The 17,246-nt window shown below is 31.5% G+C and overlaps 2 protein-coding genes across 2 annotated transcripts; both read left to right on the top strand.

Moving 5' to 3' along the window:
* The first annotated feature begins 1,417 nt into the window (after window positions 1-1,417).
* On the top strand, window positions 1,418-5,157 carry LOC108467726 (mRNA-decapping enzyme-like protein). Its single transcript, XM_017768477.2, has 8 exons — window positions 1,418-1,822; window positions 1,907-1,947; window positions 2,041-2,090; window positions 2,312-2,456; window positions 2,610-2,666; window positions 3,228-3,354; window positions 4,321-4,782; window positions 4,863-5,157. Exons 1-8 carry the CDS (start codon window positions 1,658-1,660, stop codon window positions 4,917-4,919), a joined length of 1,104 nt encoding a protein of 367 aa, XP_017623966.1. The 5' UTR covers window positions 1,418-1,657; the 3' UTR covers window positions 4,920-5,157.
* Window positions 5,158-6,208: 1,051 nt separating this feature from the next.
* Window positions 6,209-9,986, top strand: LOC108467475 (uncharacterized). The gene is made up of 10 exons (XM_017768094.2): window positions 6,209-6,433; window positions 6,531-6,602; window positions 6,698-6,790; window positions 6,881-6,962; window positions 7,056-7,112; window positions 7,837-7,901; window positions 7,991-8,086; window positions 8,224-8,310; window positions 8,799-8,879; window positions 8,994-9,986. The coding sequence occupies exons 1-10, from the start codon at window positions 6,335-6,337 to the stop codon at window positions 9,681-9,683; spliced, it is 1,422 nt and encodes a 473-aa protein (XP_017623583.1). The 5' UTR covers window positions 6,209-6,334; the 3' UTR covers window positions 9,684-9,986.
* The last annotated feature ends 7,260 nt before the right edge of the window (window positions 9,987-17,246 follow it).

The raw sequence follows: 17,246 nt of genomic DNA, 5'->3' as shown, positions 1-17,246 counted from the left end.
ATATCATCTTTACACACAAATAATCATAATTACATCTATATAAATATATTTATACTTAATTTTAAAATTATTAATTTGGTGCAATAATTTAATTTAATAGCTTTTGATTTTAAATATAATTATAGAAGAAAAAATAGTTAAGATAAAAAAAAATAGTTTAAAATATTAAACTTTTGTACCAAACGGTACGGGCCGGTATGCACCAATATTGAAGAAAATGGGCCGAAACACACCGAAATAACCAAAGCGCACCAAAATTTTGACTAGAATGATACGTATCAACTAGTACGACTAATTTTGGTACAATATTGACTATCATAACTAAAATGCTTGACAGATTTTCAAAACTACACATTAACTTTAGTTTAACATGTAATGTTATACATACAATTTTATTTTGTGCAATTTCGGACATGCAATTAAAATTTCTTAACGCAATTATTGATTTAGCATCATTTTACATTTTATATATTTCATACATAAATAATTATATTCATCTAATATAAATATAAATTGATGTGTTTGTTTAAATGTATATAGCTTAATCAAAATCAAAATTTCATCTATACATTTGAACCACAATCAAAGTTTAATACGATAATTGCACAAAATTAAAATGTATGTATCAAATTGAACATTAAATCAAACTTTATATATAATATTGAGATTTATCCCAAATAAAAAAAGGTTGCTGGTAGGAATAGCATTCAGTTTTTTCTATTTGCTTTTATTATTATTATTATTAAATCAATTTAACCGACCATAATTTACAAAAACCACCCGACTAAACTAGAGCTCAAGTATCGATGTGAGTGAATTGATTGATTAATTAACTTTAGTTACTGGAATTGGATAATATATATTTACGTTATATATTATAATTTACAAATATATTTTAAATAATTAAAAATTAAATTAAGTCAAAATTTTTGGTCGAGTTAGTTGAAAATTTAAAAACCAATAACCGACTGAAATAATCAACAAAATCATACGCATAACCAAAAAAACTACCTAAATTGAAATCGACTAAACAAATTAGATCCATTTAATCAAATTTCTTGATTTTTGCTCAAAACTGCTTTCCCCTAATTATAGGTAGAGGTGTTCATGTACCTAGTACCGACTTAGCTTATTGGCCTAGCCACTTTAGGCTAAGTTTAGGTTTATATTTTCCAACCCTAAATGACTCAACTTACCCTAGCCTATTTTATTGTTTATAAATAATAAATAATAAATAATAAATAATAAATAATAAATAATAAATATATTAATATTTAAATATTTTATAATTAAATTTAAAAATAAAAATTTTAAATAATAAAATGCGGATCTAAATGGGCCGAACACACCCAAAATAAATTTAAAGTGAGGCTCAACCCGACCCCACTCAACTCCATCCAACCGAACAAATAAACAAATAGCTTGCGTAAGAAGCTGAGTTTGGCTTTTACTATTCACATTTTTGCCTTCCATTGTCCCTTTTATCGTCGTTTATTCCCTCGTTCATTCTCTCTCTCTCTCAATTAAAAATAAGAATTTTAATACTAATTTTCGTTCCACATTTCAATTTCTCCCAATAAGGGCGAAAACGGCGTTCAAATCTAGCTAGGGTTTCTCAATTTAATTTCTTAAAAATCATTTTGGAAAAAGATCCAAAATGTCGCAGCCGCAATTCGGGAAATTAATGCCTAATCTTGATCAACAAAGCACGAAACTCCTCAATTTAACGGTTCTCCGTCGCATCGACCCTTTCGTCGAAGAAATTCTTATCACCGCTGCTCATGTAGCCTTCTATGAGTTCAACATCGACCTTAGCCAATGGGTAATAGGCTAATTTCCATTTTTTTTATAGCCCTTTTTGTTAATTTAAAAACTAAATTTTGCTTCTCTTTTGTTGTTTCTGCAGAGTCGAAAAGATGTCGAAGGATCTCTTTTTGTTGTCAAGAGGTAACTTTGAAAGCGAATTTTTTTTAATATTTTAAATTTCTACTTTTTCATTTTTTTTTTAATTTAAGATATTTATTTCGGTTTGCAATTCAGGAATACGCAGCCTAGGTTTCAGTTTATTGTGATGAATAGACGCAATACTGGTTAGTTCAATGCGATTCTTGATCTTCTTGTATCGGTGCACTTAAATCGTGAAAATTGCTTGATTTGATTTTTACAAATTGCAATTACTGCCTTTTTTGGTTTCTTGATTTATTATATAATATGTTCTATAATCGATCTTCTTTTTTTTTTTCAATTTTTGGTTAGAATGATGATTAAACTAAGAAAAATAGTCTCTTAAGAAGAAAGTTTTTATTAATAGATAATTTGGTGGAAAACCTCTTGGGAGATTTCGAGTATGAAGTTCAGGATAAATATCTACTATACCGCAATGCTTCTCAGGAAATAAATGGTATTTGGTTCTATGATGCACATGAACTCGAGGAGGTTGCGAATCTTTTTAGCAGGTACTGATAGTTTTTGTCATTTCTTTTGCTCTTTATGTTTTTGGTTGCCAAATTCGGGTCATTGGTTTTTTTCTGTATGTGTGTGTTTGATGAAAAATTTATGATGTTTTTTATCGCTTATTTGTGCCATTTTATGTGCTTTGGCATCTTCAGGATTCTTACTGCATACTCAAAGGTTCCCCAGAAGTCAAAGGCAACATCAACAAAAGGGTAAGCATTATAGTAATATATTCCCCGCTTTTCTATTAGCATTTTGCTTAGTTATCAGTATATACATCATCGAGTTGAAATGTCTCTCGACTTTTAGTACCTTATAATTGTGATGTTTGAGTTCTTCAATCATCATTGCAGTTTTCAAGCACAAGAAATTACTTCATTAGTTATATTCTGCCACTACTTAACTTATTTGATTGTCTTCTTTGACCATATCCATCACCATCCTTAAGAGATGTTAATGTTTTTGATGTTTTTGATTGTCTTCTTGAATCTATTCTCGTAGTGGACTCTCAACCCTTCGATTTTTTCTTCTACCAAATAGGTGCTGGATTATTGTATTTTTTGTTATTCTCAGTGTTTGTTTTGGTTTTGTTTAGTATTTGAGTTTCTGCCTAATTTTCAAGCTTTCTTTTTCAACCGGTAAAATTTAAACTGTGATGAGTGGTAATTATTCCAATTGTTATGTTATCATATTTGCTTGTAAGCTTCCAATCTGATCCAGGTTTCCTTCCTTTTTTGCCAATTTTCAAGTAACAATATTAATCACAAATGCAGTGAGTTTGAAGAACTGGAAGCTGTCTCAACAATGGCCATCATGGATGGTCCCTTGGAGCCATCATCATCAACTGCACCCAGTGTCGCAGATGTCCCTGATGACCCTGCCTTCGTGAATTTCTTCAGTGTATGCATTTTTCTGTTCAACTTCTGCCCACTGATTACATGCAATACATTCCAGTACATGTAGAAAATTTCATGTGACCCTATCACTATAATTTTATCTTCTCGTGGGTTGCTTTGTCGTAAACTGGGCTTTATCATGACTGATCGTTTGTACTTAGTTAATGAATGTCTTCTCCTTTGCTTTCACTGCTAAGATAGGCTGTAGTTAAGTGTCGTAGGATAGCACATCAAATCTAATTGCTTAGTGAATCATGTTTATTATAAGGAGGTGATGGGTAAAAATATCATGAAGGTCCCTGTACTAGATGAGAGATTGTTTTTTGCCCCTTTACTTAAAAAAGGGGAAAATTATTCCCTATACTTTAGATCGAAGAGCAATTTGGTTCTTTCTGTTAAACATTTCATCCGTTTCTTATTTAAAACTGGCATGGCTAACAGAATAACCAAGTAATAACACGTTGTTGACGTACAAAAACCAGTTTTTAATAGTAAAATGGATGGAATTTTCAACAGAAGGACCAATTTACTCTTTGATCTAATGTATAGGGACTAATTTGCCCATTTTTTGAATAGAGAAGGCAAAATGCAATCTGACTCCTAGTATAAGAGCCTCTATAGTACTTTTACTGGAGATGATGGCATCCTATCTCATGAATTATGTTTAATATATTGTCAAGTATTTTCCGTAGTCCATTCTCTGTTTCTGCATGTCTGAAGCTTATCCGCTAAGATAAATGAACAAGCATTGGTTTTTTTCTTTATTTTTATGGCCCTCTTATTTTATTAGATATCACAATTAAAAGAAAGAACAAGTCAACATGCATTAAGGGCTAAGCGGTATCATTATTAAATGGTTGATTTGATTAAATTGTTTTTGGTAGAGGCTCTGAAGTGTACACATATTGGGTATTGGTACAACATTTATTTATCAGTGCTTATATCTTGGTCCTTTTGTTACATGTTGCAGACAGCTATGACCATTGGAAATGCTTCAAAGACATCGAATTTTGGACAACCATACCAATGTTCTGCTGCAATGCCTGCACCTTCGAACCCACCCATTGTTGCGTCCCCTACAGTGCCAGCTTTGCATTTGCCATATCCTCTATCGTCTTCTACCCCATTGATGCCACTACTTGATACCCCTGAATCTGGAAGCAATCATACTAATCTCGTAAAGCCCTCGACGTTCTTTTTGCATCCTTCCTCTTCTTCACAGATATTGCCACCTGTCTCTACATCTTCACCGACTGCTTCTCTACTTAACCCTCCTCTGAGTCTACAACGCCCACATGGTGCTCCACTGCTTCAACCTTTTCCACCGCCTGCTCCCTCACCATCACTCACGCCTGCTCCCGTTCCCACGCACAACTATGGTTTAAATATCAGTAGAGGAAAAGTTCGAGATGCACTTTTGGCTCTCATTCAGGTAAGTTTACCATCCATCAGCAATGTACCATCATTTACTCGTTTTTCCTGTGCATCTAACCAACTTTGCATGTTTTTCAGGACAATCAATTCATCGACATGGTCCACCGAGCACTTCTAAATGCTCATAATTCTTGACCACCAAATAAAAAATGCTGGTATTAAACTTTTTTTTTTTTTGGCTATAGTTTTGTTTTTGGGGTCTATTGTTTTAGGTGGTTTTGGTTGGTCCTCCTTTAGTCACCCTTTACTAGAAGTTAAAAACGCAGAACTCTATCAAATTGTCTTCCTCAATGGATTTGGTTGGTGCTGGTGTTATTATTCATTATAGTATATACATATAATATGATTCTGATTTTTACCTGGTTAGTGTAAATCAACTGTATCTATCTATATCTTATTTAAGCTACTAATTTAACTGGTCTCATGAGTCAATCGGGATTAATTCAGTTGAGAAATTATTAAAATACTTTTATATATAAAATAAGTTATATGATTATGAGGGTTTTTATCTTTTATATAAAATCAATAAAATTTACACATGGTGATACAATGAATTTTAAATTTTAAATTTACCATTTCAATTAAAGTTTCATTTAATTTTTCTTTACTTGCTTCATGTTTCAATATATTCCTTTTTGTTTTTTAAAATAAATTTTAATTATAACTTTTAAAGTTATTTTCATTAATTTAGATCTAAATTATTTATATTTTAGATCATGAAAATTATAAATTAAATAAAAAAATAAATTTAAGTAATGATTGAGTTAAAATCGAGCTGAATTCGAATGGTGTTCAATTTTCTTGGTTATTTTCCTCGGCCATAGTGAGGACATACTAGTGTATCCCAAATCTTTGATTGGGTTAATTAAAACAAGTCTAAATTGTAGATTTTGAATTTGGTGTGGATACCATTTAAAAAGAAAAATGCTAGCAAAATTATTATCATAATTACCAAGTAACTATAATCAGGGAAATTTAATGAGTAATTTTACATTCTAACAATCAAATATATGTCCCTTCAATTGCTTCAACGGCTAAAGCCATTTTCACCTTTTAAGGAGGGTGGCATTGAAATAAACTGATATTTTTAAAATCCGTGTCAGTCTAATTATAATATTAGCTCTTTAGTAATTGAAATTTAATCTATGTGACATAATTTAATTCCTTAACTTCTATAATATTATTAACTAAGTTTCAAATCGGATTAAATGAAAATTTTATTATTATTTCGCTACACAATTAAGGTCATGAAAATCTAATCAAATCATGTTTAACAAATATTAAATTTGCATTTTAACCCGATGCCTAGAGTTATTTAAAAAAATCACGTCACTCTAAAATTATCTTAAATTAAAGTAAAACGATTAAATTTAAATATTATTATAATAGAGGGACTAAAAATCAAAATTAAACCAATACTTTTTATCTAAGGAGCCCGACCCTACTCGACCGAACCAGTTCCTTTGGCCCATTCAGAATCTGCTTCGATGCCCTAAAAGAAAAACCAGTACACTGTTATTGCCGCCAAAAGAACTAGGGTTGCATCCGCCATGGCTCGCTTGACCAAAGAACATGTCTTGAAAGACGAGAAGACACATGATCCCGCCACCATCACTTCCCTCTCTCTTTCCCACAAAGCTCTCTCCGATGTACACCTCCGCCGCCGTTCCTCTTTCTCTCATCGCCTTCCGGTTCCTCTTCGTCTAATCTCTACTCTATTTTTTTTTTCTATTTTCTTTTTAACAGGTTTCTTGCTTGGCTGAATTCGAAAACTTGGAAAGACTCGACCTTGCTTTTAACAATCTCACTTCGCTCCAGGTTTTTTTTTTTTCATTTCCTGCTTCCGTACACTTATTTAAGTAATTTTTTAAAAAAATGAAATGTGATTTCAATTTTAAATTTCAATTTTATAGGGATTGAAGTCTTGTGTTAACTTGAAATGGTTATCAGTTGTTCAAAACAAATTACAAACATTAGAAGGAATCGAAGGACTCACTAAGCTCACTGTAAGTTTTTAAAGCTCACTTGTGTTTTTTTTTTTAAATTCCTAATTAAATTGAATCAAATTTAAGATTCGATTTTGGTTTTTAAATTAGGTGTTGAATGCTGGCAAAAATAAGCTTAGATCAACGGAAGAGGTTAAGCCTCTTGTTAATTTACGCGCATTAATTCTGAATGGTAAGATTTTGTTATAAAAAAAATTGTATCACTTTGCATTTATTCTTTATTTTTTTGGTATTTGTTAATCTCATTGTTTCTTGCGCCGTGTAGATAATGAGATTGTTTCCATTTGTGGACTCGATGATATGAAAGATTTGAACACTCTTGGTATGAATTCGTAATCTTAAATGATCGTGTTTCAAAAGTTAACTTAGTTTGCATTTTGTGTTTGAAATTGAAGTTTGAGATCAAAGTTGTTAAGAATATGGTCTGTATATTTGGGAGCCGAGTGTTGGGATGGTAAGTACTTCCCGATTAGTATGAATTCGTAATCTTAAACCATCACGATTCGAAAGTTAACTTAGTTTGCATTGTGTTTCGAAATCGAATTTTGATATCAAAGTTGTTAAGAATACAGTTCTGTTTATTTGGGAGTGGAGTGTTGGGATGGGAAGTACTTCCTGATTGGTATGAATTTGTAATCATAAATGATCGTGTTTCGAATGTTAACTAGGTTTGCATTTTGTGTTCGAAATCGAAGTTTGAGTTTGAAGTTGTTAAGAATATTGGGAGTGGAGTGTTGGAATGGGAAGTACTTCCCGATTGGTATGAATTCGTAATCATAAATGATCGTGTTTCAGATGTTAACTTGGTTTGCATTTTGTGTTTGAAATCGAAGATAGAATCTGGTTCTGTTTATTCTGGAGCGGAGTGTTGGGATGGGAGGTACTTCCCAATTAACATCTCTAAGCATGCTTATAGTCATTCCATTATCTGACCTCGTTTCTCTATTCTTTGCACTACTCGATCTCACAACCTCTAAGCTGGTGCTTTAGAAATCACTTACATGATTTTAACTCGGATTATATCTCTGTCTGAAATTTTCCTTCAGTACTTTCTAGGAATCCAATCACAGAAATTGGCAATTCTCTTGTCAAGCTGAAATCTATCACAAAGGTATTGAATCGTTCTGTTATTCATATATATCTTATACAATTTAACTTGATTATTACTCCTAAAACTTTTTTGATGTCTCTTGGTTCTAGTTCTCTGCCTCTAATTGCCAAATTCAAGCTATCGAGTCGTCACTCAAGTGCTGCGTTGAATTAAAAGAGCTTCGACTCGCTCACAATGATATCAAGGTAAGTTCTTTTACACAATGACTATCCGAGTAAAGCATGTTCTATTACTGATTTCAGCTTCTCTGATGTATCGATTAGATGCTTTTGTTATTATTTCCTATATACGTACCTACTGTTCACATGTGTGAATTGTCCAGAGTCTCCCGTCGGAGCTGTCTTGTAATAAAAAGCTTCAAAATTTGGACTTGGGAAATAATTTAATCTCTCAATGGTCGGAATTTAAGGTTTGTAGCAACCTAAAATAATTTATTTTTCCCCGATTCTATGATTTTTTTTTCATGGAAATGCATGTTTTAGGTAAAAGTATCATGGAGGCTCTTCTGCTAGGAGTTGGATTGTATTTTGCCCTCTCTACTCAAAAAATGAGTAAATTAGTCCCTGTATGTTAGATAAAAAAGTAAACTGGTCATTCTGTTAAAAATTTCATCTATTTCTATTGTTAAAATTTGGTCATTATATATTAGCATAAGGTACGTGTGCCACACCATGTGTCTTTGTCTAGTTATCCCATTAGTCACACCAGTTTTTAACAGTACAAATGGATGAATTTAACAAAATAACCAGTTTGCTCTCTAATTTAACATACAGGGACTAATTTGCCTATTTTTTTGAGTGGAGGGCTCAAAATGCAATCTGACTTCTAGTACAGGGATCTCTATGGTACTTTTACTGCGTTTTCTGCTTTGTTTGTTGACTACCAACTGAAAAACAGGCACTGGATTCATTAGTCCATCTGAAGAATCTCAACCTACAAGGAAATCCCATAGCTGAAAAAGATAAATTGGCTAAGAAGGTAAGCATGTTTTGGCTCGTAGAAATTTTCTTCTTGTATTATTTGAATATGTGTTTGTTTAGGTTCTTCTCGTCTTAGTCTCTTGATATGATTTCCGGAACAACAATGCTGCAGGTTAAAAGGTTACTGCCTAACTTACACATATTCAATGCAAGACCAATTGATAAAAGCATAAAAAACAAAGAGGGTGAGATCGTCAACATTGCTTCGCATAGTACAGATATTCACATGGAGGAGAAAACAGGTCGGAAAAGAAAAAAGAATCCCGAATTTCTAGTGTCGGTTGAGAAACAAGACGTTAATCATGATAGTAATGCTACTGCTTTTGATACCGAGAAAGAATCGAAGAGGAAAAAGAAGAAAGGAAACGACAAACTGACAGAAGTTTCCGTTGCTAAGGACGATGTCGTCGTTGAAAAGGAAGAAAAGAAGAAAAAACCGAAGGTCGAACAAAAAGGAAGGAAAACAAATGATAAGTTCTCAACTTCAATGCACGGGGATGGTACCACGGGTGAAGAGAAACCGAAGAAGAAGAAGAAACTAGAGAAACGGGCTGAACTAGACATTATCGACGATGCAGGTGCCTCGTTCACAGAGCTGTTTGCAACTGATGTTGCTGATCCGATACATGATGGTAAAAGGAAGATAGTCGATAGAGCAAATCAAGATACAAAATCGTCTGATAGCTTAGTTACCTACCCTGTAAAAAAGAAAAAAAGTAAACATGCAGTGCTTGCGGAACTTGAGCTGACCCCAGCAATTGAAGTCGGAATGGGTGGCGTGTCAACTTGGGGTGACGAGTGAAGCCGGAATCAAGTTATTTGAGGTAAATTTTTTGCTAAACTTTCCAACGCCTTGGGTGAATTTTGGTTTCACTTTTATCTTTGCCATTTATGTACTAGTTTTTCTTTTACGAAAATAAAAAAAGTATTTTCAGTCAGTTTCTTCAAATATCTATTATTTATTAGAGATGAGGTATGCTTATTAGCAGAGGTGGTGATAGCTGAGTCGAATTGGGTTCAGGCTAAGTTTATGGATGATGTAAATATACTTTATTTGATATAAATTTCATAATATATATCATCCAAGCTCATCTATATTTTTAAATGATTAACTTGAGCATGTTTTAGACTCTTCCATATTTTTTAAAAATGTTATTTTTAATATAACTTTTCATATTTCATATGGTTTTTATTAATATTTTAAATTCAGACATCTGTATTGTATTATTAGACATTTAGTTTTATGTGATATAAATTATATAATATATATAAAAATATAAAACAGGTACTGCTCAAGCATAGCACGAATTTCAAACAATCTTATTTTTTCTTCAAATTCATTTTTCAAATATAACTGAATCCTCCCATTCAATTCATTGATCATAATTTGTAGGTTAAATTTTACTATTCATCCTTGGTACTTCATAGAAGTTATGAAATTAGTCTCTATACTCTAATTTGATCAATTTTAATCTTTGTACTCTTTAAATTTTAAAATTTGAGTTCTCATCAAATGTTAATTATTACATATTAAGTTATGCAATTTTTAAAATTTAATGTGTCAAACATATTATTATATTTGTAATGTCATATCAATTTATTATTTTCATATATTACTTATTACAAATCAAGTTAATAGATTAATGATTGTTATTTGCATTAATATTGAAATTTTAAATTTTGAAAATATAGGGACTTAATCCAATAGAAGTGTATGAACCAATTTTACAATTTTTCATGTAGTACATGACTAGTAATTAAATTTAACCAAACAAATTTAATCGTTTTTGTTTGGGTTAGAACTTAAATTTTAAATTCAAAAGTGCATAGAATAAAATTAATGAAATTAAGTATAAGGACTAAATCTAAAACTTTTATAAAATATAAAGACTAATAGTAAAATTTAACCTAATTTAAACCATAGTCAAATAGATCCAATCGAAGTATCCAACTTACACTAAACATTGTTATGATGTATGATAAAAGACTCGATTTGTAAATTGAATTAACAAAACCTAATAGCAAAAACACCCATCCAGGGACCCATTACAATAGCCATTTCTGTACCTAATCATAAAATTATAAAATTTAGAGAAACATTTTTAGAAAAATATTTTTGTCAGAGTTGTGAGATCTCAAAAGGCAAGATTTTGCATCTTTTGGTCACAAAACACATTTCAACTACACAAATTAATTACTAAGACAAAAATTTAACTTGTAACACTTCCGATCTGGTTTAGGAGTTTCGACTAAGTTGAATGCGTTACATTGATTATCGAAGTGATCCAGTAAAACCATTCTTTTGCTTGAGTTGATTTGTATGAAAATCGCTCTTTTGTTTTTAATAAAGCATTCATTAGTTAAACTGTTTTTACTTATTAAATGAATTACAAAATTTATTAATGTGAAGTTTTGGGAAAAACGGTTAAGGCTAAAAATGCTTATCAAAACTTAAGGTATTGGTAAAGCAACGGAAAACATTATTAAGAATAATAGTTTTCTAAACCAAATAGCACATAATTATCTGAGTATTAACTAAGTAACATGCTTAAAATTAATAAGCTAAATAATCCCAAACCTAAGATATAAAAGAAAGAAAGAATTAATAATTATAAACCCAAAACGATTAAGGGAAATTTTAATGGAAACTTTAAAATAATAATAAAAGAAAAACGAGTTGCTAGTTCGAGGTTCTGTGTTACTTGAAAGGTAAGAAAAAGGGGGAGTGAGTTTATGACAACTCAGTGTGAGTCTAATTTTTAAATTACTACTTATAATTGTACAAACAATGAAACATTCACTTTATAGAAACATAGTAATTAAGCATAATGTAGGGAACAATCAGTAAATCAATGCATGAACAGATTATACTTACGATGCAATGTAATTATGATTTCAAGTCGGCACCAATCCATCCTATCCGCACTCGAGCATCGCTTGACACACCAAAACACATGTCAAAAACTTACCATCCCGGATTTCCTGGTGACAATGGGCATTCACTTATCATCTGTGATGATGACTTTTACTACAATAACTTAGCATCCCGGATTATCCAATTTTGACAGCTTTTTAAACTATCATCCCGATTTATCCAATTTTGACGACATTGCCGCCTACTTCATACAATATTAGCTTTTGGTGTGGACTTGATTTGTCACTTTCTCCTATGGAACTCTTTTGTCCTTCAAACCCAATTTCATTTAATTATACACATAAACTCAACATATCATGCTATTTATCATTAATTGATCCTATGCTTGTCCAACACATTCAGTATTTCATACTGTCGTTTAATGACATGTTTTCATGTAATCATTCATATCAATTTCATATATATACAATTTCTTCATTCAAACTAAAAACTTGTAACAGTATATTGAAATTAGATTGTTTGTCATGCTTGTTTGACTAACACATACATAACAGGTTCTCATATAGGGTTCGCATGTATAGGGGGTTTGCATGCATCAAGGTTCGCACATAAAGAGTTTGCACTTAAAGGTTTGCACAAGTAAGCATGCGAGGTTCACATGGTAAACTAGGTAGGGTTTACATGTTTAGACATGTAAGGTTCGCATATTAAATAGGTAGGGTTCACATGGTAAATAGGGTTCGCATGTTAAACATGTAAGGTTTTGCGAAAATATATACCAAGAGATCGCATGTTAAATCCTATATGGTTTTGCATATAGGTTCTCATACATGTGTTTCCACATATCAACTACAGTTCGCCTAATAGGGGTTCGCCTATTGGAGTTCACATAAAGAGGGTTCGCCTATTAATTTAATTATTACATATTAAGTTATGCTATTTTCAAAATTTGATGTGTCAAACATATTATTATATGTGTAATGCCATTTCAATTTATTATTTTCATATATTACTTATTACAAATCAAGTTAATAGATTAACGATTGTTATTTATGTTAATATTGAAATTTTAAATTTTGAAAAATATAGGACTTAATCCAATTGAAGAGCATGAACCACTTTACAATTTTTCATATAATACATGACTAGTAATTGAATTTAACCAAACAAATTTAATCATTTTTGTTTAGGTTAGAACTAAAATTTTAAATTTCAAAAAGTTCATGGAATAAAATTAATCAAATTAAGTATAAGGACTAAATCCAAAACTTTTATAAAATATAAAGACTAATAGTAAAATTTAACCTAATTTAAACCATAGTCAAATAGATTTTTAAGCTAGAAATGAAAAAGGATTGAATTGTAGAATAAATTATAAATTTTGAGTATTAGGGAGTAAAATGTAAAAATTAAAAATTTAGGGATTTAAGTGAAATTAGAGAGTTAAATCTAGTTTAAAGTGGAAATTGAATGAAAATATAGAATTAATTATGAAGAAATAAAGTTAGTCTCGGTTTAAGGACTAAATTAGAATTTAGACAAATGTTGGATAAAATTGAAATATTCAATGTGAAATTGAATTGTAGTATATTGATGAATTTTAATTGTTTTAATCCGTAGCTAAGTTGTACTAGAACCCTCAACTAAGAAGGGAAAAGATAAAGTCAATGAGAAATAGCTCGGAAATTCTGGTTTGTATTTCTATAATCCGAATTTAATTATTAATTGTTGTATTTTGATTAAATGTTTATGGTAAGTGATTGAGGTGAGTATTTAGCAATTTTGATATTTAATTAAAATTATATGAATATGTGAATAATGTGAAATTTGAATATTGGATATTGTTGCATTTGAATTGTGAATTGAAACCCTATTAACTGTATCGGGTTGAGTCGGATATAGATGGCATGCCATAAGATTGGAAGAGTTCAGGGATTACTTTGACTTTGAGTTAATGAGACACTGGGTATCAATTTATTACTTCGGATTAATTTGATGAGGCACTGGGTGCCAATTTACTTCGATTTAGCTGATGAGACACTAGGTGTCAACTTATTGCTTCGAATTATCCAATGAGGTTCTAGGTACCAAACTGGTGTGTTTTAGTTGAATCCGTGTATCTGTCTAAGTCCGAGTCGTGTTAATAGGGGTGATTAAATGAAGTAATATTATGAATGGTATTGGATAATACCGAATGTGAAATGGAAATGAGACATATAAATTGTGTATCATATCGTAAAAAGCTATTTGAGATAGCAAATGATGAAAATTGAGTATGTTATGATTAATTTGTTTATGAAATGATTGATTGAATGGTTATTGTTATTGTATGATTAAATGTACATATTTTATTATCTTACTTTTAAATATTCAGATTATAGAAATACCACTGAGTTTATACTCAGCGTACGGTTTTGTTTTTCGTGTGCAGGTTAGGTATTTAAGGTTTGACTGCTGATTCAGCATCCAACAACGGTCTTGAACTCAAACGTGGTGATGTTATTCCTTTTTGTGTCGGCATATACCTAGGGCGTCTAATTGTTAACTATTTTGTGGATTGATTGTAAATAAGATTAAAAGTTAATATTGGTTGGTTATATATATATGAGAATGTGTTATATTAAGGCTATAATATGGCATGCTTTAAATTATTGCATAAATGAACATGTTATAGGCAAAATTAGGTTGAATTTGGTATCTTTACAAATTTGATTTGAATGATGTTGAAATTAATATGTTTTGATAATATGATTGTGGTACCTATGAGGGTACATTGGTTGGACATCTATGTTGATTATTTTGACATGTTTTGAAGATATTTGATTTTGTTTCGAATTGGTTGAATAATTGATTTTGAGTTGTTTAGTATTCAAGATTGCAAGGAATGGTAGACTTGATGTTTAAGGTTCATTTTGAGTCCACACGGCCAAACACATGGGCGTGTGACTGGACCATGTGAGATACACGGCTAACACATGGGCGTGTGGTTTGGTCGTGTGTTCCCTGCAACTTTAAAATTTCAAAATAGAATGCTTAGGTATTTTCACACGGGCAGAGACACGAGTGTGTGTCTCAGTCGTGTGTGACACACGGCCTAGCACACGAGTGTGGACTTGGCCGTGTGACCCCTGCACCTTAATATTGCAAGTCAGTATGCTTACTCGGCCTAGCACATGGGCATGTGACTTGGCCGTGTGACTCAAGTCAGTAAGCACCTAAATTTGGACACGGGCTGGGACACGGCCGTTTGCTCCTATTTCGAATGTTCACATAGCCTGAGACATGGGCATGTCTTTTGACCGTGTGAGCCATACGGCTTGGTCACATGGGCGTGTGTCCCCTATTTCTTTGAAAAATTTTGATGTTTTCGAAAAAATTTTCTGAGTACCCGGTTTAGTCCCGATTTATTTCTAACATATATTTTGGGCCTCGAGGGATCATATAATGGACAATAGTATTAATTTATGACATGTATGTTAAATAATATGTAATGTCTGTTTTTTATTTGAAAAGTCTAGTAATTCTCTATAACCCTTGTAGAAGGCCCAAATTGCCCAGCCCAATACCAAACCAAATCAGACCCGATTACAAACAAGCCCAAACCACCAGCAGAAAAAAGGAAGCAGCAAACCTTAGATGCCTCCACTTGCACTGCCTCCATCCCATCACCTGCAAAACAAAAACAGAGAGCGTAGAAGCGATGAAGCGAACGCAGCAAACAGTAACAAAACAGCAATAGGACTTTGCATAATCGGCTATAAAGAGCCATTTAAAGAGCCATTCATTTTCGTTGTTGAAAAAAAAAGGAGGAAGGAACAAAAAAAAACAATGTAAAAGGGGGGAAAACCGAACAAAAAAGCAATGTAAACGGGGATAATTTTTGATTGTTTTTTCTCTCATTTCTTCTTTTGATTGTGGTTCCGTTCTCAAAGAAAGAAAAAATATTGTTAGATTCAATATTGAAAATCAAAAAGCAAAACAACAGAAGATAAAAAGTATAAAAGAAAAAACTCACCTGGATCCTTGTGGTCTTGATCCTCGTCGATGGTGGAGGCCCCGGTGGTTTCAAGAAACCACGATGACGACGGCGTGGGAAGGTTTTGAAACCCTAGTAGAGAAAGAAATGGGGAGAAGGGGGCTGCTCTTTCTGTTTTTTGCAGAAGAAAAGAAAAGATAAAAGAAATAACAGTGCAAAACGGTGCCGTTTTGCACCAAAGGCACCAGCACTGAAACGGTGCCGTATAGGGCCCCTGATCCGCACGACCCGACCCGTACATGGGGGATCTGCGCGTTTCTGAGAAACGGGGAAATTGTCCTTTCGGTCCTCCCACGTTTTCTACTCCTACGTATGTGTCTCGTTTTGCTTTTTAATTCGCCCCATTACTTTTATTTCTATTTCGATTTGGTCCATGGCTTGGCCACTGAAACGCAGTGTGTAAGAACTTGGGATATTCTCCCATTTAGCCCCTCCGCTTATTTACGCGCGTTAAGATTGATCCTTTTCCCTTTCTTTATTTTCAAATTTGGCCCAGATTTTCTGTTTCACGTTTAAATTAGTCCCTTCTCTATTATTTTGGGATGTTTATTACTTATATTATCATTATTATCATTTTATTATTACATCACTATTTATTATTGTATTGTTATATTCATTTTCTTTATCTACTATCTTATTTTTAATATTATTAGTATATCCTATTTACTCCTTTTTACTTTATTATTATTAATATTATTATACATGGTATTATTTCCATATTATTATTTTAATATTATATTAACTGTTATATTTTGCTATTTTGCTATTACTCTTTTGATAGTTTTATTAGTACGTCATTGTTATTTTCTTTCATCATTATTAATATATATATACAAATATATATTTCTCTTTAAGTACACATTAGTTTCTATTATTATTATATCGTTGGTATTTTCTGTTATTATTATTATTGCTATTGTCTTTGTATGTATTATTTTATTTAAGTTTCATTTTTATCACGTTTTCTTGTCATTGTATATATATTATCATTATTATTATCATATCATATTTGTTATTTTCTTTTTATCGTTATTAATATTTTTATGTATATATGTGATTACTTTCTACTATTATTACAAAATATATATATATTATTATACTATTAGTACATTATTTTCATTATTTTCTTTATTGTATGCTGAAATTATATTTTAGTTTTTTTATCATTGTTTGTGTTATTTATTTATTTACGTATATATCATTTACTTACGTTTTTACTTTACTTTTGTTATCTTTGATCTGTGATTATTTCGTGTGTTTGCTAATTTTTGTTATTCTCGTCTTTTATTTTATTTTATATTAATGCATTTATTATGCTCGTGTATATTATTTTTGCATCTTATTGCAAATTCATGTTATTTTAACCGTTTTCTGATCCAAAATAAATTCTTTTATAAAAATAATATTCTGTGTTTGGGAACCAGAGAACATCGTGCCCTAACTTATTGGGCTTC

The sequence above is a fragment of the Gossypium arboreum genome, chromosome 8 (assembly GCF_025698485.1).
Source record: "Gossypium arboreum isolate Shixiya-1 chromosome 8, ASM2569848v2, whole genome shotgun sequence".
NCBI lineage: Eukaryota > Viridiplantae > Streptophyta > Magnoliopsida > Malvales > Malvaceae > Gossypium > Gossypium arboreum.
Note: the sequence above shows the minus strand (reverse complement) of the source record. Positions and strands in the feature narration are given on the sequence as shown.

Coding starts and splice junctions, on each gene's coding strand:
- LOC108467475 (XM_017768094.2), top strand. CDS start 6,335: ATGGCTCGCTTGACCAAAGAACATGTCTTGAAAGACGAGAAGACACAT. Junction 6,963..7,055: donor ACGCGCATTAATTCTGAATG/GTAAGATTTTGT, acceptor TGCGCCGTGTAG/ATAATGAGATTGTTTCCATT. Junction 7,113..7,836: donor GAAAGATTTGAACACTCTTG/GTATGAATTCGT, acceptor ATTTTCCTTCAG/TACTTTCTAGGAATCCAATC.
- LOC108467726 (XM_017768477.2), top strand. CDS start 1,658: ATGTCGCAGCCGCAATTCGGGAAATTAATGCCTAATCTTGATCAACAA. Junction 2,667..3,227: donor AAGGCAACATCAACAAAAGG/GTAAGCATTATA, acceptor TCACAAATGCAG/TGAGTTTGAAGAACTGGAAG. Junction 3,355..4,320: donor CCTTCGTGAATTTCTTCAGT/GTATGCATTTTT, acceptor TACATGTTGCAG/ACAGCTATGACCATTGGAAA.